At 46.1% G+C, this 22,912-nt stretch overlaps 1 protein-coding gene across 1 annotated transcript in view; it reads left to right on the top strand.

Annotated features, from left to right (window-relative positions):
- The window catches only part of LOC121008794 (aldehyde oxidase-like), a 223,558-nt gene that overhangs the window by 172,961 nt on the left and 27,685 nt on the right, over window positions 1-22,912 (top strand). The window contains exons 29-30 of the mRNA XM_040441488.1: window positions 20,808-20,860; window positions 22,121-22,235. Of these exons, the coding sequence (XP_040297422.1) occupies window positions 20,808-20,860; window positions 22,121-22,235 (168 nt within the window). The remainder of the gene's footprint in view (window positions 1-20,807; window positions 20,861-22,120; window positions 22,236-22,912) is intronic.

Genomic DNA, 22,912 nt, shown 5'->3' on the forward strand with positions numbered 1-22,912 from the left:
GAAATGCCAATGTGTCCTTCAAGTTCTCGGATAACCCTTGACAGAATTGAGTACGGAGGGCTGGGTCATTCCACTCAGTATCAGTTGCCCATCTCTAGGGTTGAGCGAACCCGAACTGTAAAGTTCGGGTTCGTACCAAACTTTAGGATTTTTGGACCCCGGACCCGAACTCGAACAATTCAGTAAAAGTTTGGGTTCGGGTTCGGTGTTCGGCGCTTTCTTGGCGCTTTTTGAAAGGCTGCAGAGCAGCCAATCAACAAGCGGTTAACTGTCTGACCTTAGAAGCCATCACAGCCATGCCTACTAATGGCATGGCTGTGATTGGCCAGAGCAGCATGTGACCCAGGCTCTATATAAGCTTGAGTCACGTAGCGCTGCACGTCACTCTGCTGTTACAAGTGTAGGGAGAGGATGCTGCTGGACTTGTGATTTCAGGGAGAGAATAGGAGAGAATCTAATCAGCGATCTACAGAGAAATAGTTGTGTGGGTGCAGGGCACAATCGTTTTACTCTGCCCTGAGCCCATTGACCAAAAAAACAAAACTTATAATTCTCTTAGTTAGGTGGGCAGCAGCGGCGGCCATTTTATGCAAGCTCAGTGCACCAGCACTGCATCTGAGCTTTTGGGACATTGCAAATCACAATTTTTTGGGCAAACTACAACATCTTGATTAGTCAGTGTGCAATGTAAGCTAGAAATACACCCATCATTTTCTGGGGTTTGAAAAACACACAATTTTTTTCTTCAAAAAACAGTATTTTCCTGATCTGCAAGTGTTAAATTCAAGTTTAATATATACAGCTTTCATATTCTGTTACCAAAAAAACACTTTTTTGGCAATCTACAACATCTGGATTAGTCAGTGTGCAATTTAAGCTAGAAATACACCCATTATTTTCTGGGGTTTTAAAAACAAACACACTTTAACAAAAAACACTATTTTCCGGCCTTGCAGCATAGCACGTGTGAAATTACAGGCTTATATACCGCTGTCAAATTCAGTTGTTTAACAAACACTCGTTTGGGCACAAAAAATTTAGTTGGCAGCCTTTGATGCAGATGTCATTGTGAGATACACCCTGAAAGGGATTCTGTCACCAAGTTTTGGGCTATAGAGATGCGGCCATGCACGGCTAGATCGCCGCTAGCATGTCCGCAATATGCCTGTCCTATAGGGCTGTGTGCTTTTATTTTCTTTAAAAAAAGATTTTAGAGATATGTAAATTAGTCTTGTAGGTGCCCAAGGGGCTATACGAACCTTCCTGATGCCCAGCCACGCCCGCCTGTGAAGGATCCCAGCACCGCCTGTGTCCTCCGAATCTCCTCCTTTCATCAACGATAAATTGCCGTTATCTCGCGATGCGCGAGCTCGCGCATGTGCAGTGCCGGTATAGTGTTCCTTCCCTGTGCTGGCATCAGCCTCAGGGAAAGAACTGCGCATGCGCGGCAATCTATCGTTGATGAAAGGAGGAGATTCGGAGGACACAGGCGGTGCTGGGCTCTTTCACAGGTGGGCGTGGCTGGGCATCAGGAAGGTTCATATAGCCCCTTGGGCACCTACAAGACTAATTTACATATCTCTAAAATCTTTTTTTAAAGAAAATAAAAGCACACAGCCCTATAGGACAGGTAAATTGCGGACATGCTAGCGGTGATCTAGCCTTGCATGTCCGCATCTCTATAGCCCAAAACTTGGTGACAGAATCCCTTTAATACATATGGCTTACATTCAGAGATTTTAAATACCACCATTTGGTGCACCAATATTGAATTCAGGCCTACACTGGTTCAGGCCGTGTGAGATACACCCTCTACCCTTTGATTCAGGGATTTGAAATACAGCCATTTGAAATACAGCCATTTTGTGCAAAGAAATATTTAATTTAGGCCTACACTGGTTCAGGCCCTGTGAGATACACCCTCTACATACAGGGGTTTGATTCAGGCATTTGAAATACAGCCATTTAAAATACAGCCATTTTGTGCAAATAAATATTTAATTTAGGCCTACACTGGTTCAGGCCCTGTGAGATACACCCTCTACATACAGGGGTTTGATTCAGGCATTTGAAATACAGCCATCTGAAATACAGCCATTTTGTGCAAATAAATATTTAATTTAGGCCTACACTGGTTCAGGCCCTGTGAGATACACCCTCTACATACAGGGGTTTGATTCAGGCATTTGAAATACAGCCTTGTTGGGCAAAGAAATATTTAATTCAGGCCTACACTGGTTCAGACCGTGTGAGATACACCCTCTACATACAGAGGTTTGATTCAGGCATTTGAAATACAGCCATTTGAAATACAGCCATTTTGTGCAAAGAAATCTTTAATTCAGGCCTACACTGGTTCAGGCACTGTCCATAAATACTTCAATTCCCACAATTTTGGAGTCTAGCGCCACCTTGGCAGGCAGCAGAAATCAGGTACTACCGGTAAATGACAAGAATGAGAAGAGGACTAAACACATTCGTTTTTTTTTTCCTTTTTTTTTCCTTTTTTTTTCTTTCCTTTTAACAAAATGTCCCCTTTACCACAGAAAAAGCTGTCTTTTCTTTACCCTAACATTTTTATTACCAGGTCCAGGAGTGACTTCCCCCAACTGCATTGGCTCATCATCAGGCATGAGCTCAAGTGCCTCCCTACCCAAAATGTTGAAAGAGGCTGCCTCCCCATATGATAGTGCGTCCCGAGCGAGAGGAACCTTAGATCTCTCCCTCAGGCGTCTATCAATACGTACAGCCAGAGACATGGCTGCCTCCAATGACTCTGGATATTCGTGAAATGCCAATGTGTCCTTCAAGTTCTCGGATAACCCTTGACAGAATTGAGTACGGAGGGCTGGGTCATTCCACTCAGTATCAGTTGCCCATCTCTAGGGTTGAGCGAACCCGAACTGTAAAGTTCGGGTTCGTACCAAACTTTAGGATTTTTGGACCCCGGACCCGAACTCGAACAATTCAGTAAAAGTTTGGGTTCGGGTTCGGTGTTCGGCGCTTTCTTGGCGCTTTTTGAAAGGCTGCAGAGCAGCCAATCAACAAGCGGTTAACTGTCTGACCTTAGAAGCCATCACAGCCATGCCTACTAATGGCATGGCTGTGATTGGCCAGAGCAGCATGTGACCCAGGCTCTATATAAGCTTGAGTCACGTAGCGCTGCACGTCACTCTGCTGTTACAAGTGTAGGGAGAGGATGCTGCTGGACTTGTGATTTCAGGGAGAGAATAGGAGAGAATCTAATCAGCGATCTACAGAGAAATAGTTGTGTGGGTGCAGGGCACAATCGTTTTACTCTGCCCTGAGCCCATTGACCAAAAAAACAAAACTTATAATTCTCTTAGTTAGGTGGGCAGCAGCGGCGGCCATTTTATGCAAGCTCAGTGCACCAGCACTGCATCTGAGCTTTTGGGACATTGCAAATCACAATTTTTTGGGCAAACTACAACATCTTGATTAGTCAGTGTGCAATGTAAGCTAGAAATACACCCATCATTTTCTGGGGTTTGAAAAACACACAATTTTTTTCTTCAAAAAACAGTATTTTCCTGATCTGCAAGTGTTAAATTCAAGTTTAATATATACAGCTTTCATATTCTGTTACCAAAAAAACACTTTTTTGGCAATCTACAACATCTGGATTAGTCAGTGTGCAATTTAAGCTAGAAATACACCCATTATTTTCTGGGGTTTTAAAAACAAACACACTTTAACAAAAAACACTATTTTCCGGCCTTGCAGCATAGCACGTGTGAAATTACAGGCTTATATACCGCTGTCAAATTCAGTTGTTTAACAAACACTCGTTTGGGCACAAAAAATTTAGTTGGCAGCCTTTGATGCAGATGTCATTGTGAGATACACCCTGAAAGGGATTCTGTCACCAAGTTTTGGGCTATAGAGATGCGGCCATGCACGGCTAGATCGCCGCTAGCATGTCCGCAATATGCCTGTCCTATAGGGCTGTGTGCTTTTATTTTCTTTAAAAAAAGATTTTAGAGATATGTAAATTAGTCTTGTAGGTGCCCAAGGGGCTATACGAACCTTCCTGATGCCCAGCCACGCCCGCCTGTGAAGGATCCCAGCACCGCCTGTGTCCTCCGAATCTCCTCCTTTCATCAACGATAAATTGCCGTTATCTCGCGATGCGCGAGCTCGCGCATGTGCAGTGCCGGTATAGTGTTCCTTCCCTGTGCTGGCATCAGCCTCAGGGAAAGAACTGCGCATGCGCGGCAATCTATCGTTGATGAAAGGAGGAGATTCGGAGGACACAGGCGGTGCTGGGCTCTTTCACAGGTGGGCGTGGCTGGGCATCAGGAAGGTTCATATAGCCCCTTGGGCACCTACAAGACTAATTTACATATCTCTAAAATCTTTTTTTAAAGAAAATAAAAGCACACAGCCCTATAGGACAGGTAAATTGCGGACATGCTAGCGGTGATCTAGCCTTGCATGTCCGCATCTCTATAGCCCAAAACTTGGTGACAGAATCCCTTTAATACATATGGCTTACATTCAGAGATTTTAAATACCACCATTTGGTGCACCAATATTGAATTCAGGCCTACACTGGTTCAGGCCGTGTGAGATACACCCTCTACCCTTTGATTCAGGGATTTGAAATACAGCCATTTGAAATACAGCCATTTTGTGCAAAGAAATATTTAATTTAGGCCTACACTGGTTCAGGCCCTGTGAGATACACCCTCTACATACAGGGGTTTGATTCAGGCATTTGAAATACAGCCATTTAAAATACAGCCATTTTGTGCAAATAAATATTTAATTTAGGCCTACACTGGTTCAGGCCCTGTGAGATACACCCTCTACATACAGGGGTTTGATTCAGGCATTTGAAATACAGCCATCTGAAATACAGCCATTTTGTGCAAATAAATATTTAATTTAGGCCTACACTGGTTCAGGCCCTGTGAGATACACCCTCTACATACAGGGGTTTGATTCAGGCATTTGAAATACAGCCTTGTTGGGCAAAGAAATATTTAATTCAGGCCTACACTGGTTCAGACCGTGTGAGATACACCCTCTACATACAGAGGTTTGATTCAGGCATTTGAAATACAGCCATTTGAAATACAGCCATTTTGTGCAAAGAAATCTTTAATTCAGGCCTACACTGGTTCAGGCCCTGTGAGATACACCCTCTACATACAGAGGATTGATTCAGGCATTTGAAATACAGCCATTTGAAATACAGCTATTTTGTGCAAAGAAATCTTTAATTCAGGCCTACACTGTTTCAGGCCCTGTGAGATACACCCTCTACATACAGGGGTTTGATTCAGGCATTTGAAATACAGCCATTTGAAATACAGCCATTTTGGGCAAAGAAATATTTAATTTAGGCCTACACTGGTTCAGGCCTTGTGAGATACACCCTCTACATACAGGGGTTTGATTCAAGCATTTGAAATACAGCGATTTTGGTCAAAGAAATCTTTAATTGAGGCCTAGTCTGGTTCAGGCCGTGTGAGAAACACCCTTTACATACTGTCGTTCTATTCTACTATTAATTAAACACCCATTTAGGGCAAGATCCTAAATTCGAAAAATATGAGGAGAGCGTCAAATAAGGGACGTGGCCCAGGTCGTGGTGCTGCTGGTGGAGCTCCTGTTGCAGGGAGAGGACATGGTCGATCTGTGCCAGCTACACGCACAAGTGAAACCCCTTCCTCAGGTGCGAGTAGGCGACAAAACCTGCAGCGGTCTTTGGTCGGGCCGAATGCTGCTCTATGAATGGTGAGGCCTGAACAAGTACAGGCGATAGTAGATTGGGTTGCTGACAGTGTATCTAGTTCCTTCACATTGTCTCCCACCCAGTCTCCTGCTGAAAGACCACAGTTGGCACCTGCAGCCGATGTCCATCAGTCTTTCACCTCACCCCATTGGAAATCAGCCAAGCAGTCTGAGCCCCAAGTCATGCAGCAGTCTCTTCTGCTTTTTGATGACTCTGTTAGCAGGGTTTCCCAGGGCTTTCCACCTAGCCCTGCCCCAGAAGTAAAAAAGATTGAGTGCACCGATGCCCAACCACTTATCTTTCAAGATGAGTACATGGGAGGACCATCGCAGCACGTCTCGGATGATGACGAAACACAGGTGCCAACTGCTGGGGCTTTCGAAAGTGTGCAGACCAACAAGGAAGGCAGGGGTGAACACTGGGTGGAAGATGATGTGGAGGACGATGAGGTCCTCGACCCCACATGGAATCAAGGTCATGCGAGTAACCTATGTAGTTCGGAGGAAGAGGCGGAGGTTGCACAGAGCCACCAGCACAGCAGAAGAGGGAGCAGGGTGCAAAAGCAGAGCGGCCGTCCTCTAGACAGTATGCCTTCTACTGCCCACCACAGCAAGGGACCGAGCACACCAAAGCCAGCTCCAAGGTGTTCCCTGGCGTGGCAGTTCTTCAGACAATGTGCTGACGACAAGACACGAGGGGTTTGCACGCTGTGCAATCAAAGCCTAAAGCGGGGCATAAACGTTCTCAACCCGAGCACAACCTGCATGACCAGGCATTTAAGTGCAAAGCACGAGCTGCAGTGGAGTAGACACCTCAAAAACCAAGAAAGGTCTCTGGCTCCTCCTGCTTCCTCCTTTGCTGCTGTCTCGGCCTCTTCATCCACCTCTGGAGTGACAGTGCCACCTCGCAAACAGAGGATCTGCCAGCAACACCAACACCTGGGTCACCAAGCATCTCCACAATGTCCCACGGAAGCGTTCAGCTCTCCATCTCCCAAATGCTGGAGAGGAAGAGGAAGTACCCCCCTACCCACCCGCGATCCCTGAATGCCAGGATTTCTAAATTACTGGCCTTTGAAATGCTGTCATTCTGTCTGGTGGAGACAGATAGTTTTAAAAGCCTTATGGCGGTGGCTGACCCACAGTATGTCGTGCCCAGCCACCACTACCTTTCAAGGCGAGCCATTCCTTCCCTGCACAACCAAGTAGGGGACAAAATCAGGTGTGCACTGCGCAATGCCATCTGTGGCAAGGTGCACCTGACTACGGATACGTGGTCCAGTAAGCACGGTCAGGGCCGTTATATTTCCATAACAGCACACTGGGTAAATGCAGTGGCGGCTGGGCCTGAGGTGGAGGGCAGTTTGGCGCACGTCCTTCCATCACCGAGGATTGCAGGGCGCTTCAGTTTGCCTCCTGTTGCTTCCTCCTCCTAATCTGCTTCCTTATCCTCTATCAGCTCCTCATCCGGTCAGCTTAACTGTGACGGTAACGTACACTACACACAGGGGGGAGGATAGTGACCACTGCGCTCCACCCTCACCCCTGGCCCTGCCTACTTGCCTCGCAAGTCCTAATGACAGGGGACAACTAGACGGCAGTCCCTAACTTAGGATACGTGCTGGGAAGACAGACAAGACAAATAACGGAACGTGAACGGACCGGGTCAATACCTAGAGAGCTACGCAGTACAAAGGAATGAGCAGAGAATAGTCAGGAAAAGCCGAGGTCAAATACCAGGAGAGAAACGAAGTACGACAGGAGTCTGCAAAGAATCGTCAGGTGGAAGCCGGGGTCAGGATACCAGGAGAGATGCGCAGTACAGGAGGAGCAGGCAGAGAATCGTCAGGGAACACAGGATCAGGTAAGTATGCAGGAACAAAACAATCACCAGATACCTAAAATTAACAGGCAACCTGTGGCCAGCAGGCTGCCTGTATTTATAGTGGGGAGTGAGGGTCATGTGACGTGGCCAGCATCACATGACCGACAGACCGACCAGTCGAGCACCGAGTGATCAGCTCAGCGCTCAAGGCAGACCTAGGAGCAGGGAGCCTCCCAGCTAGCAACGCTGCCCTGGGAACAAGGTCAAACACAGATCCTTTTAAGTAGAGATTTATGGAACACATTATGAATGTGGAATGACTCGGGCAGCTCGAACCTAAACAATACTGGGTTAGCCCTCCAAAATGTGGACACAAACTGCACACCCCTGTCAGATACAATATTTTTCGGGATACCATGTAACCGTACAATTTCTTTCACAAAAATAGATGCCAGGTTCTTGGCATTCGGGAGTTTAGACAGAGGAATGAAATGAACCATCGTGCTAAACCTATCGACCACTACCCAAACCACAGTCTTACCCTCCGCCGGTGGCAGGTCAGTAATAAAGTCCATCGAGATATGGGACCAGGGTCTACTGGGAATGGGTAGGGGTCGTAGGTTACCAGCAGGGTGAGTCCTAGGTGTCTTAGACCTAGCACAAACCTCACAGGCTGACACGTAGGACTTGACATCCCTAAATAGAGTGGGCCACCAATAGGATCTAGAAACCAGCTCTCTAGTGCCCTCAAAACCAGGATGTCCACAAAAGGCAGAATCATGACACTCACCCAACAGCTGGAGACGAAATTGTATGAGAACAAACAACTTATCTGTTGGGGTGGTTGCCGGTGCCAGATGTTGTTCAGCCCTGATGAGAGCCGAGATATCTTGGATTAAGGCTGCTACGAAGATATTTGCTGGTAGGATGGATTCAGGCGGTGCCTCTGTAGGCTGAAAAGCATGGAAGCTCCGAGATAATGCATCAGCCTTTACGTTTTTACTTCCAGGCCTGAAAGTAATGGAGAATTCAAAACGAGTAAAAAACAGTGCCCATCTAGCCTGACGGGGATTCAACCTCTTAGCAGATTCGAGAAACATAAGGTTCTTATGGTCAGTGACAACAGTTACACAATGCCTTCCCCTCCAGAAAATGCCTCCACTCCTCAAATGTCCACTTAATGGCCAGCAACTCCCAATTCCCTATGTCATAGTTTCTCTCGGTTGAAGAAAATTTTCTGGAAAAGAATGCACACGGTCTTAGGTTAGTTAGACTAGTAGGACCTTGTGAAAGGACTGCTCCTGCGCCGTCCTCAGACGCATCCACCTCCACAATAAAAGGACTCTCCTGATCTGGCTGGATCAGAATGGGAGCGCTACTGAATGCCTTTTTTAGTGTTTCAAACGAAGTAATGGCCTCAGTAGACCAGTTCTCCAAATCCGCCCCTTTCTTAGCAAGGTCGGTCAACGGTTTAGCAATTACTGAAAAATTCTTAATAAATTTACGTTAGTAATTGGCAAAACCTAAGAACCTTTGTAAGGCCTTTAAGGATGAAGGCCTTACCCATTCCTTAATAGCTAGTACCTTACCAGGATCCATCTTGAAGGCGTGAGGGGTCAGGACATGCCCTAGAAATAGTATCTCCTGTACACCAAAGACACATTTCTCTTGTTTAGCGGACAACTGATTCTCCCTCAACACCTCTAATACTTGTCTAACATGAGACACATGAGATTTGAAATCAGGAGAAAATATCAAAATGTTGTAAAGATAGACAATGACAAATTTACCTAAAAACTCTCTAAGAATATCATTCATAAAGTTTTGGAACACAGCTGGGGCATTGCTGAGTCCAAAAGGCATAACCTGATATTCAAAGTGCCCTGCCGGAGTATTGAACGCCGTCTTCCATTCGTCTCCCTCCTTGATTCGGATTAGATTATATGCCCCTTTCAGGTCAATCTTAGAAAACCAAGTTGCCCCCAGAACCTGGTTAAATAAATCCATAATGAATGGGAGAGAGTATCTATTCAGGATAGTGATCTTATTCAATTTCCGGTAATCGATACAAGGCCTAAGACCACCATCCTTCTTCTTAACGAAGAAAAACCCTGCTCCCATAGGAGAGACAGGTCTAATGTGCCCCTTACCGAAGCTTTCCATAATATAATCCTCCATGGCCTTGCGTTCGGGCTGAGAGAGATTATAAATACGCCCCTTAGGAAACCTGGCACCTTCTACTAACTCTATAGCGCAATCATAAGGTCTATGGGGTGGTAGACCCCCTAGGGTAGGTGATGAGAACACATCAGAATATTCCCTAATGACCGTGGGTAATATATCAGATTTTACTGAGACCCCAGCTTGTACCACAGACAAGCACGAGTCACACTTAGGTCCCCATTTCACCAGCTCCCCCTGGACCAATCAATAGTGGGGTTGTGTAATCGGAGCCAAGGCAACCCTAGTACCACCTCGACCGGTAAGTTCTCCAGGACTAAGAGGGAACATTTCTCAGAGTGGCACACCCCCACGGTTAAAAAAATCTCTGAGGTACATGACCTCACCGTACCACCTACCAGGGGAGTGGTGTCAATAGCCATGACATGGATAGGTGTAGGAAGAGAAAAAATTGGAATACCCAGTCTAATGGCGTACTCAGAGTCAATAAAGCTGGCCGCTGAACCAGAGTCAATAAAGGCCTTACCTGGCCATTTATTAACCCCCAGAGATATTGTTATAGGTACCAAAAGTTTACATTTCGTAATATCAGGGTGTACCTGGTCTTTAGGTTGCCTTGCCTTGGGAGACTTAATGTAGAAGGCCTTCTTTGGACACTGGTTGATCCAATGGTCAGGACCTCCGCAGTAAAAACACACTCCACGTCTGCGGCGCAGATTCCCTTGAGTCATGCCGACCTGCATGGGTTCTTCGGTAGAGACCTCAGCGTTGTTTCTGGGATAGACCTCAGGCTGGACCACCATCTGGGAAGAGAACTGTCGTTCCTGTTGTCTCTCTCTAACCCGTCGGTCAAGTCGGACTACAAGGGTCATCATCTCCTCTAGAGTCTCTGGAAGCTGATAACTCACTAGAAGATCCTGTAAGTTATCAGACACACCTGACCTGAACTGACTCTTAAGTGCTGGTTCATTCCATCCTGAGGGAACACACCACTTTATGAATTGGGTGCAATACTCCTCCGCAGGTAGATCGCCCTGAACCAGAACTTTTAGAGCAGTCTCGGCTACCAGTGTCCTGTCTGGTTCATCATACAGGGTACCCAGGGCCTGAAAAAAACCCTCCACTGATGTTAAACAACTGGCGTCAGCAGGTAAAGAAAATGCCCAGTCCTGGGGATCACCCTGTAACCGGGAAATGACAATGCCCACGCGTTGACTCTCGGGGCCAGAGGATACGGGGCGCAAACAGAAAAAAAGTTTACAATTTTCTTTAAAGGAAAGAAACTTCTTCCGATCTCCAGAAAAGGGCTCAGGAAGCTTAATCTGGGGCTCTAAATGTGGACTGGAGGCCTGAGGGATGGAAGTACCTTGTCCTAGCTCAAAAGAACAGAGTTTCTCCCCTAGCTCATGCACCATCTGCGTCAAGTTAGAGACACGGTCAGTCAGGGTCACCAGAGGATTCATGATACAGTGGTTAGGTTACGGCCTGTTAATCTGTGACGGTAACGTACACTACACACAGGGGGGAGGATAATGACCACTGCGCTCCACCCTCACCCCTGGCCCTGTCTACTTGCTTAGCAAGTCCTAATGACAGGGGACAACTAGACGGCAGTCCCTAACTTAGGATACGTGCTGGGAAGACAGACAAGACAAATAACGGAACGTGAACGAACCGGGTCAATACCTAAAGAGCTACGCAGTACAAAGGAATGAGCAGAGAATAGTCAGGAAAAGCCGAGGTCAAATACCAGGAGAGAAACGAAGTACAACAGGAGTCCGCAAAGAATCGTCAGGTGGAAGCCGGGGTCAGGATACCAGGAGAGATGCGCAGTACAGGAGGAGCAGGCAGAGAATCGTCAGGGAACACAGGATCAGATAAGTATGCAGGAACAAAACAATCACCAGATACCTAAAATTAACAGGCAACCTGTGGCCAGCAAGCTGCCTGTATTTATAGTGGGGAGTGAGGGTCATGTGACGTGGCCAGCATCACATGACCGACCAGTCGAGCACCGAGTGATCAGCTCGGCGCTCAAGGCAGACCTAGGAGCAGGGAGCCTCCCAGCTAGCAAAGATGCCCTGGGAACAAGGTGAAACACAGATCCTCGCTCCCGAAGCTAAGCAGCAGGTCTGCGGCTGATGGAAGACCGAGTGCGCCTTTGGCACCCCGTTACAGTAACACCTTCACCACCAACTTCAGCACAGCCAGGGGTAAACAACAACAGTCAGTTTTAAAACTTATCTGTTTGGGGGACAAACCCCACACCGGCAGGAGCTGTGGACGGGCCTTGAACAACAGACCGATGAGTGGTTTGTGCCAGTCAGCCTCAAGCCCGGCCTGGTGGTGTGCGATAATAGGCGAAATCTCGTAGCAGCTCTGGGACTAGCCGGTTTGACGCACATCCCTTGCCTGGCGCATGTGCTGAATTTGGTGGTGCAGAGATTCCTTAAAACTTACCCCGATATGTCAGAGCTGCTGCATAAAGTGCAGGCCATCTGTGCGTGCTTTCGGCGTTCTCACCCTGCTGCTGCTCGCCTGTCAGCGCTGCAGCGTAACTTCGGCCTTCCCGCTCACCGCCTCATATGCGACGTGCCCACAAGGTGGAACTCCTCCTTGCACGTGCTGGCCAGACTGTGCGAGCAGCAGCAGGCAATAGTGGAGTTTCAGCTGCAGCAAGCACGGGTGAGTTGCTTGGCGGAACAGCACCACTTCACCACCAATGACTGGGCCTCCATGCGAGACCTGTGTTCCTTGTTGCGCTGTTTCGAGTACTCCACCAACATGGCTAGTGCCAATAACGCCATTCTCAGTGTTACTATCCCACTTCTATGCCTCCTTGAAAAAACGCTCCTGGCTATGATGGAAGAGGATGTGGCACAGGAGAAGGAGGAGGAAGAGGGATCATTTCGTAGGGTTTCCGGCCAGTCATCCACAAGTGGCTCCGAGGGTGGGTTCCTGCACCCACAAACCCAAGGTACACAATTGTCCAGCCAGGGCACAGTTCTGGAGGATGAGGAGGTGGAGGATGAGGAGGAGGAGATGGAGGAGGAGGAACCATGTTCACAGCAGGGTGGCACCCAGACCAGCTCATGGCCATCACTGGTGCGTGGATGGGGGGATACAGACGACACAGACGATACACCTCCCACAGAGGACAGCTTTTCGTTGCCTCTGGGCAGCCTGGCACACATGAGCGATTACATGCTGCAGTGTCTCCGCAATGACCGCCGAGTTGCCCATATTCTAACTTGTGCTGATTTCTGGGTGGCCACGCTGCTGGATCCCCATTACAAGGACAACGTACCGTCCTTAATTCCCTCACTGGAGCGTGATCGTAAGATGCGCGAGTACAAGCGCGTGCTGGTAGACGCGCTGCTGGTGGCATTCCCACCTGACAGCGGGGGCACAGTGGAAGCACAAGGCGATGGCAGAGGACGAGGAAGAGGTTGCCAATGCAGCTGGGGCACCGCCAGCACCTCAGAAGGTATGGTTAACATGGCCGAAATGTGAAAAAGCTTTGTTAGCACGCCACAACAACCAGCACCACCAGCTGATATGGAACGTCTTAGCAGCATTTCACCAACATGGTTGAGCAGTATGTGTGCACACGCCTACACGTACTGAATGACGGCTCTGCCCCCTTCAACTTCTGGGTCTCCAAATTGGCACATGGCCTGAGCTTGCCCTTTATGCCTTGGAGGTGCTGGCCTGCCCTGCAGCCAGTGTATTATCTGAACGTGTGTTTAGCACAGCAGGGGGCGTCATCACAGACAAGCGCAGCCGCCTGTCCACAGCCAATGTGGACAAGCTCACGTTCATTAAAATGAACCAGGCACGGATCCCTCAGGACATGTCCGTACCTTGTCCAGAATAGACATGTATACCAGCACTAACCAGCCATTGTTATACTGTAGCGCAATTGCTCATGTTTGTATTTCGGAGTGTACCCTAATTTTAAAAAATTAAATGAAAACCAAAAACCTGTGTTGGCTACCTCGTCCTCCTCCACCGCCGCTTCCACCTACACCGCTACGTCCACCGCCTCCTCAAACTCCTATTCCATATGGAACTCCACCTCATAAATCAAATTATTATTTTTTTTGTACGTGTTTTATTTTATATCATTTCACTACTTTGTCATTTACATTTTCGGGTGAAATTTACAAATTTTTGGGTGTATAGTACCACTGCTATACCTGGTAGGCCGGTTAAAAAATAAAATAAATAGTCATTTACATTTTCGGGTGAAATTTACCATTTTTTGGGTGTATAGTACCACTGCTATACCTGGTAGGCCGGTTAAAAAATTAAATAAATAGTCAGTTACATTTTCAGTTGAAATTCAACAATTTTTGGGTGTGAAATACCACTGCTATACCTAGTAGACAGGTTAAACAATAAAAAAAATTGTCTGTTACATTTTATGGTAAAATTCTGCAATTTTTTGGTGTGAAGTACCACTGCTATACCTATTAGACCGGTAAAAAAAAAAAAAACATTTGTCAGTTACATTTTAGGGTCAAATTCACAAATTTTTGGGTGTAATATACCCCTCCTCTACCTAGTTGACAGCTTAATAAATTTCAATAATTTTTAGTTTACATTTTCGGGTGACAATAAACAATTGTTTTCTGTCATAGACCCCTGCTCTACCAAGTAGACAGGTTAATTAATTTCTGTAATTTTTCCGTTACATTCTTGGGTTGACATTATACAATTTTAGACGTGAATAAACCCCTGCTCTGCATAGGTGACAGGGAATAAAATTTCTGAAATGCTTCTTTAATTGATGTGCACCACCTCCTTTGATTCAATGCTTAAACTTAAACAAGTTGTACCACATTTCCGCTATACTCTTTTGGCCAAGATTTGAGCCTCAATAGCTTTTCCCACAATTCCGCTTGATTTTTTTGGCCCACATTTGGGCTTCTGTAATTTGTCCTACATTTGTCCTACATTTTTTATTAATTTATCTCCCTTAAATTTGGTCTCTTTCTCACGCTCCCTCTCTGGCCTGGAACCCTGATTCCCCGCCACCCGTGATCACCATGCACCATAAAAGAACATCGAAAGTTGATAAAGTAGATATCAAATTGGATCGTGAACATCACGGGGACGTGCGACATGGTGGGGCAGTAAGTATGCACACGCCTACACGAACTAACTGACAGGGGTCAGCCCCTGCAACTTCTGGGTCTCCAAATTGGGCACATGGCCTGAGCTTGCCCTTTATGCCTTGAAGGTGCTGGCCTGCCCTGCAGCCGGTGTATTGTCTGAACGTGTGTTTAGCACGACTGGAGGGTTATATTTCCTAATGTTTTGGGGTGTACCCTAATTGAAAAAAATACTAATACATTTAAAACCAAAAAGAAGTGTAGGCTACCTTCTCCTCCTCCACCGCCACTTCCACCTACACCGCCACATCCACCGCCTCCTCAACCTCCTACTCCATATGGACCTGGTCCTCCTAGAGCAAGATTATTATTTTTTATTTTTACGTATTTTATGTTATTTTAAGTCATTTCCCTATCCACATTTGTTTGCAGAGCACTTGCCATGCTCTTAACCACATTTTGACGACATTTGCAGCCCTCTAGCCCTTTCCATCACATTTTTACAGCCATTTTAGTGCTGAAAAGTTCGGGTCCCCATTGACTTCAATGGGGTTCCTGTTCGGGGTCAAGTTTGGGTCAAGTTCGGGTCCCGAACTCTAACTTTTTTCCGAAGTTCGTCCGAACCTGTCGAACCCGAACATCCAGGTGTCCTATCAACTCTACCCATCTCCTAAATTCAGAGCAATAGGACTCAGCAGAACGCTCTCCCTGCGGTAAACCACGCAACTTAGTCTCAGCCAGGGTCATCGTAGATAAGTCCCAGAGCTCTGAAAAATTTATCTACTGACCGGAGGGATTGTGATCCAGTCAGCAAAGAAAAAGCCCAAGACTGAGCGTCTACTTTCAGTAACGAAATAATAATCCCCACTCTTTGACTCTCGTCCCCAGAAGAGTTAGGAAGTGTTAGGACGTAGTCTAAAATATAGTTTGCACGACTCCCTGAACCAAACAAAGTTGTCACTTCTCCCCGGGAGAGCGACCTTAGTTTCCGGGCAGGCCTGGTTCCCACTGCTGGAAGCCGCCGCCTGTGGTCTCTGAAACTGCGAGATGGCCGTGCGGAGGTCAGGCACAGGTAATGGGGAGGGGAAAACACCAGATAACACACAGAAGGAAATAGACCGGAGTCTAGGCCTCAAGGCTAAGGGAGAGGGATGGTGACCTCCTAGGTATCCCTAGACCTCTCCCTGACTCCTGCCAATATGAGTAGACCCTGAAGGTGGAAATATTAATACACCGGAACCTTAGCCCTGGAGACCCTGGAAAACCCTAGGAGTGGTGGCAGGGAATGAGACTACTGGTTCCTTCCCAGATGAATGAACCAGCGTCTCCCTGAGGCCTAGAAAACAACAAACACAAGCGAACAACAAAATGCAAAACAAAATGCACTTAGCTTAAAGAAGATAGGAGGAGCCGGATATCCAAAGGAACAACACACCAGCTCAACCAACTCCAGCAGGAAATATCAACCGCATGGTAAGCAGTGTGAGCCAGAACTAAATAGAGCCTCAGTAATGACCACAAGCTGCACCTAACAAGAGGTGTGGTCATTACCAAACAACAACACTGCAAGGAGAAAACAGAGAGACTGTCAGATACCCTCATGTACTGCCAGTCTCTTAGATCTTCTCACCTCTGTCATGGGAGGGACCGTGACAGTGACATGTTGCATTGTCTTTCAGGAAGATCCCATCCACCCCAGGGAAGACAATCAGCATGTATGGGTGTATGTAATTTGCAAGAATGGATTCATACCCGACTCGGTTGACAGTGCCTTCCTCATGGATGAGTGGGCCAGAGAATACCACAAAAAATTCTCTAGACCATAACGCTGCACCACTAGCTTGTGTTCTTCCAGCAATGGTTGCAGGGCATTTCTTCTCTGATGTATCTTGCCTGACACGCCAACATCCATCTGTTCAATGAAGCAGAAAACGTGACTCATCGGAGAAGGCAAACCTTTGCCAATGAGCGGATGTCCAATTCCAATACTGCCACAAAAAAGGAAGCCTTTTCTGCCAACTCAAGTGACTTCCTTCCTTCATGAGCTACGTCCTGCCAACATTGAAAATAGAAAGTTGTCATAATAATGTGACTCCACCATGTAAAAACTCTAGCAGCCCCTGTAAATGTGTTAAAATAATCAAAGAAGGCCATACTTACCCCATTTCTCTCCTGCCACTTCCAGTGATGTCCTCCAATCCACCCCACTGCTGTCCTCTTGGTTGCAGTGGTGACGTTCTGAGCACACAGGTCTCACTGTGCAGCCAATAACTTCCCTCAGCATATACAAGTCGAGGCCAGTGACTGGCTTCAGTGCTGACCTGTGGGCTCATAACGTCACCACTGCAGCCAAGAAAAATGGAGGACAGGACACAGCACAGGAAGCATCAGGGAAGAAAACAGGTTAGTATCAATTCTTCTGTTATTTTAGACCACTTACATGGGCTGCCAAAGTTTTTATTTAACTTAGACAACCCCTTTAAAGTATTGTCACATGAATGTTAGGTTTGCACAACAGCAGACTACAGTCCTGTCTGGAGCTTATAGATAGTCAGACAGATTGCACTTTTCACCTATAAGAACCTTTTTCTCATATACTTTTACTTAAAGTGGTTCCGCACTTTGTTTAAACTGATGATCTATCCAGCTTCTGATCGGCGGGGGTCCGACATCCGGGACCCCCGCCGATCAGCTGTTTTAAAAGGCAGCGGCGCTCCAGCAGTGCCGCTGCCTTCTCACCGTTTACCGCTTGCCGAGTGACGTCACGACTTGTATCAACTGGCCTGGGCGGGGCTAAGCTCCATTCAAGGGAACGGAGCTTAGCCGCGCCCAGGCCAGTGATACTAGTCGTGACGTCACTGGGCCTGCAGTAAACAGTGAGAAGGCCGCGGCGCTGCTGGAGCGCCGCTGCCTTCTCAAACAGCTGATCGACGGAGGTCTCGGGTGTCGGACCCCCGCCGATCAGAAGCTGATGATCTATCCAGAGGATAGATCATCAGTTTAAACAAAGTCCAGAACCCCTTTAAGTCACTGATATGCTGTTGAATTCAGGACTTGGGTTTATCTCTCCATGAATATTCCCTGAATAACATTTTTACAAACTTCTGATATGTCATAGTGAGTCAGTGACATGTCAAAAGTTTTGATCATTAAGGATCAAGGTGCAGAGACCCCCACTGATCACTAAAACTCTGATCACTTAGCTGTGCTGTGCCCCTTCATTTCTCTTTGATCCTGATTGTTCACATGACTGAAAAAGTAGCCTTCCACCTATAGAAGTCGTCTTTCCTGGGTACTAGCAGTGATCCCAGCACTCTGCATGTATAACAACTTGAAAGTTGCAAAAATAATATTATGAAGCGCGTATCAACACTGCAAGTAACAAATATACAGAAATAGGAACACATCGTTAGATGACAGCAACCAAATAATGATAATCAACAGATAATGGAAACAAACAGAAGTAGGTAATGTCAGTCAAGTAATGAAGTAGACAGATGATGATAGTCAGAAAATAAAGCAGATGCATGAAGATAATAGCAAACAGGCAATAACTGAACCTGTCTCTCGATTTTCCTGAATCTTCCATAGATTTATCCCTAAAAATTCACCTACAAATCAAACAACATTGATCCTCATTGTCCCTGACAATATCCCTACTGAACACCCTCATCTGAAATACTGACCCGACCATAAATGGCAGCAGAGAAGGAAACCAAACAGCAGAGCTGAACTGGAATTTAATCAGAACAGGTTCAACAGCAAACTACATAAAGAGCACTTCACAAGGAACATACATACAACATACTGGAATTTGTTAGATACAAACACACAGAGCTTACACTATCACCGAAAAACTTACAGCAGAGACCAAATATTTAAAGAAAGGCTATCCAATCAAGAACTTCTTTCCAAACAAGCTTGGTCTGCATCAGTGACCAGCTGAAACACAAACTGATAAATAGGAGAAGACAATGGAGCAGGCAAAAATCTGCTGGTTGCAAATGTTTTTCTACAGATTCAAAACAGACAAAGGTCAGCAATGAAAGCCAGTGAGGCGTAAAATTGTAAGGTATAACTGAGTCCAGTCCAGGTATAAAGTTAGACTACTTTCACACTGCCGTTTTGGTTTCCGTTTGTGAGATCCGTTCAGGGCTGTCACAAGCGGTCCAAAATGGATCAGTTTTGCCCTAATGCATTCTGAATAAATAAGGATCCACTCAGAATGCATCAGTTTGTCTCCATTCCGCTTTGGAGGCGGACACCAAAACGCTGCTTGCAGCGTTTTGGCATCTGTCTGACAAAACTGAGCCAAACGAATCCGTCCTGACACACAATGTAAGTCAATGGGGACGGATCCGTTTTCACTGACACAATCTGGCACAATAGAAAACTGTTCCGTCCCCCATTGACTTTCAATGGTGTTCAAGACGGATCCATTTTGGCAATGTTAAAGATAATACAAACAGATCCGTTCTGAAGGGATGCATGCATCCGTCTGTGCAGATCCATGATGGATCTGCACCAAATGGCAGTGTCAAAGAGGCCTTAGTCACACTGACATCATGGGACAAGCTAAAAGAAAAGTACATTTTTTATTCAAAGGGTCAGATTCAAAATTTCATTGATTATTCTAAACTGCTGACAGCACTAGGTCTAAGGCTGAGTTCACACGAGCGTGTCCGGATAAGGTCCGGATGCGTTGCGGCAAACCTGCGCGAGTAGGTACCCAATTGCAGTCAGTTTTGACTGCGATTGCGTTCCGTTGTTCAGTTTTTATCGCGCGGGTGCAATGCGTTTTGCACGCGCGTGATAAAAAACTGACTGTGGTACCCAGACCCGAACTTCTTCACAGAAGTTCAGGTTTGGGTTCGGTGTTGTGTAGATGCTATTATTTTCCCTTATAACATGGTTATAAGGGGAAATAATAGCATTCTTTAATACAGAATGCTTAGTAGGTGGTCAATTGAGGGTTAAAAAATAAAAAATAATTAACTCAGCTTCTCCTCTTGATCGCGTAGCTGCCGGTCTCTTCTTACTTCTTTAATCATGAGCTGCCGGCTAAAGGACCTGTGGTGACGTCAGATCACATGGTCCAATCACATGGTCCATCACCACGGTGATTGATCATGTGATTGGACCATGTGATATGACGTCACCACAGGTCCTTTAGCCGGCAGCTCATGATTAAAGAAGTAAGAAGAGACCGGCAGCTACGCGATCAAGAGGAGAAGGTGAGTTAATTATTATTTTTTTAACCCTCAATTGACCACCTACTAAGCATTCTGTATTAAAGAATGCTATTATTTTCCCTTATAACCATGTGATAATCGCACAATATAGAGCATGCTGCGATTTTCACGCAACGCATAAGTGATGCGTGAAAATCACAGCTCATGTGCACAACCCCATAGAAATGAATGGGTCCAGATTCAGTGCGGGTGCAATGCGTTCACCTCCCGCATTGCACCCGCGCGGAAATCTCGCCCGTGTGAACTCAGCTTAAAGGCTTGGTAGAACGATAAAAACACACCCTGTTTTGGAGATTTTATCATCAGGAGTAGTGTAAATATGATGTTTAATCTGATAGATTCTGCTCATGAAAGTGCACTGGAGGTGAATGCTCTGCTCAGTGAGCAGTTCTGCATTAAGTGTTGCTTTTGTGGAGGTCAGAGGATTGTGACCTCCAGTGACTTGGTAGTTAGCTTGCTGTGAGCTTGGGCATCTGCTTTAACAATGTATGAGCAACCCCAATCCCATGATAGATTTTTAATTAGATTTCATATCGCCATATATGTCACAATCAACCTTGTTTCAGTACACTTTTCTGGGTAAAAGTATTACACAGAATTACATTTATAGCTCGGAGGTTATATTTATTTAATTTGTATCTTTTGTTCTCATTATTGATTTACTTTTGACAGGTGAAAGATGCTTTTTATGAAAGAATAAGCCTTTCAGCCACCGGATTTTTCAGGTACAACTCATTTTCTAGGAAAGTGTTTGGCTACATCTACACGACTAGGGCACAACTACACTGCAACATTTGTAGCGCAACATTTTGTTGCACCAATGTCGTGCGCCAATTTTTATAATGGCAGTCTATGGTGTCGCATTGCAACATGCAAAATCCATCTCGAATGGATTTTCTGCGACTGTTGTGTCGCAGTCGCAGCATGTTGCATGTTGCAGTGCGACACCATAGCCTGCCATTATAAAAATTGTCGCGCGACATTGGTGCAACAAAATATCACGTGACAAATGTCGTCGTGTAGACATAGCCTTTGTGTAGATAATTTTCTTGTGTTGATACACAAAAAATGACCTCTTATATCACTTGTGTGAAGTGTTGATCTTTTCTGTATGCAGTGCTCCAAGACCTTTAGGCTGGGTTCAGACCTGAGCGTCTTTGATATGCGCGTTTAACGCGCGTTTTTGACGCGCGTTTTTGACGAGCGTTTTTTGCAATAGTAAACGCGCGTTTGACGCGCGTTTGTGTGATTGACTGCAATGTCCTATGGCCACAAACGCGCGTCAAAACGCCCCAAAGAAGCTCAAGTACTTGTTTGAGCGTAGGGCGTTTTACAGCGCGTTTTTCAGCGCTGTAAAACGCTCAAGTGAGAACCAGGGCCATAGGGAAGCATTGGTTTTCATGTGTTGAGCGTTTTACAGCGCGTTTGAACGCGCTGTAAAACGCTCAAGTGTGAACCCAGCCTCAGAATAGTGATATAAGAGGTTGGAGATATAGGAGACAATTTATCTCATCCTGTACTCCAGAGTTCTGGTTTTGGAAAGTCACAAATAGGACTTTTGTGACTTTTGGAGCTTTTTGGGGGAAACTTTTGTGACTTTTTGCATTTTTACACCAAGTGGGTGGTAAAGTGGACATCTTTAACTTTGGTATTTAGTTTCACTCCAGATTTATAGAAAAAAAAGGTTGCAAACTCAATCCAGGAAGCATAAAAGAAAAAAAACTGGAGTAGCATTTTTAGACAAAAAGGTTTGAAGATTAACAAACAATGTACACAGTCTAATACATTTAGATCAAAGATTGCTAACACAGACTCAAGCAAACCAGACTTCAAATATTCCCCTCATGATAAATTCCTACAGAGCAGCTCTAGTGTCTGGTGTAATGGGATCTAGCAATCCTGCATTTCATTGCACAGAATGAAGTAACGCAATCATATTTCACTCATTCGTTGAGATGTGATGATATTATTCTTGTTATAATTAGAGGTTATGACACCTATATGGACTGGGAGAAAGGAGAAGGCCATCCATTCCAATACTGTGTTTATGGGGCTGCCTGTTCGGAGGTGGAAGTCGATTGTCTAACAGGAGATTATAAAGTAAGGGATTAAAAAAAAAATTCAATGGCAAATGTATCACATCTATTTAAGCTTCAACTCTATTTTGTTCCAGACATGCAGTACCTTTGAGGGTAAGGGCTCTTTCACACTTGCGTTGTTGTGTTCCGGCATAGAGTTCCGTCGTCGGGGCTCTATGCCGGAAGAATCCTGATCACGATTATCCCCATGCATTCTGAATGGAGAGAAATCCGTTCAGGATGCATCAGGATGTCTTCAGTTCCGGAACGGAACGTTTTTTGGCCGGAGAAAATACCGCAGCATGCTGCGCTTTTTGCTCTGGTCAAAAATCCTGAACACTTGCCGCAAGGCCGGATCCGCAATTAATGCCTATTGAAAGGCATTAATCTGGATCCGGCCTTAAGCTAAACGTCGTTTCGGCGCATTACCGGATCCGCCGCTTAGCTTTTTCTGAATGGTTACCATGGCTGCAAGGACGCTAAAGTCCTGTCTGCCATGGTAAAGTGTAGTGGGGAGCGGGGGAGCAGTATACTTACCGTCCGTGCGGCTCCTGGGGCGCTTCAAAGTGACGTCAGGGCGCCCCACGCGCATGGATGACGTGATCGCATGGATCACGTCATCCATGCGCATGGGGCGCTCTGACGGTAAGTATACTGCTCCCCCGCTCCCCACTACTACTATGGCAACCAGGACTTTAA

This window comes from Bufo bufo, chromosome 7 (assembly GCF_905171765.1).
Source record: "Bufo bufo chromosome 7, aBufBuf1.1, whole genome shotgun sequence".
In the NCBI taxonomy this organism is placed as follows: Eukaryota; Metazoa; Chordata; class Amphibia; order Anura; family Bufonidae; genus Bufo; species Bufo bufo.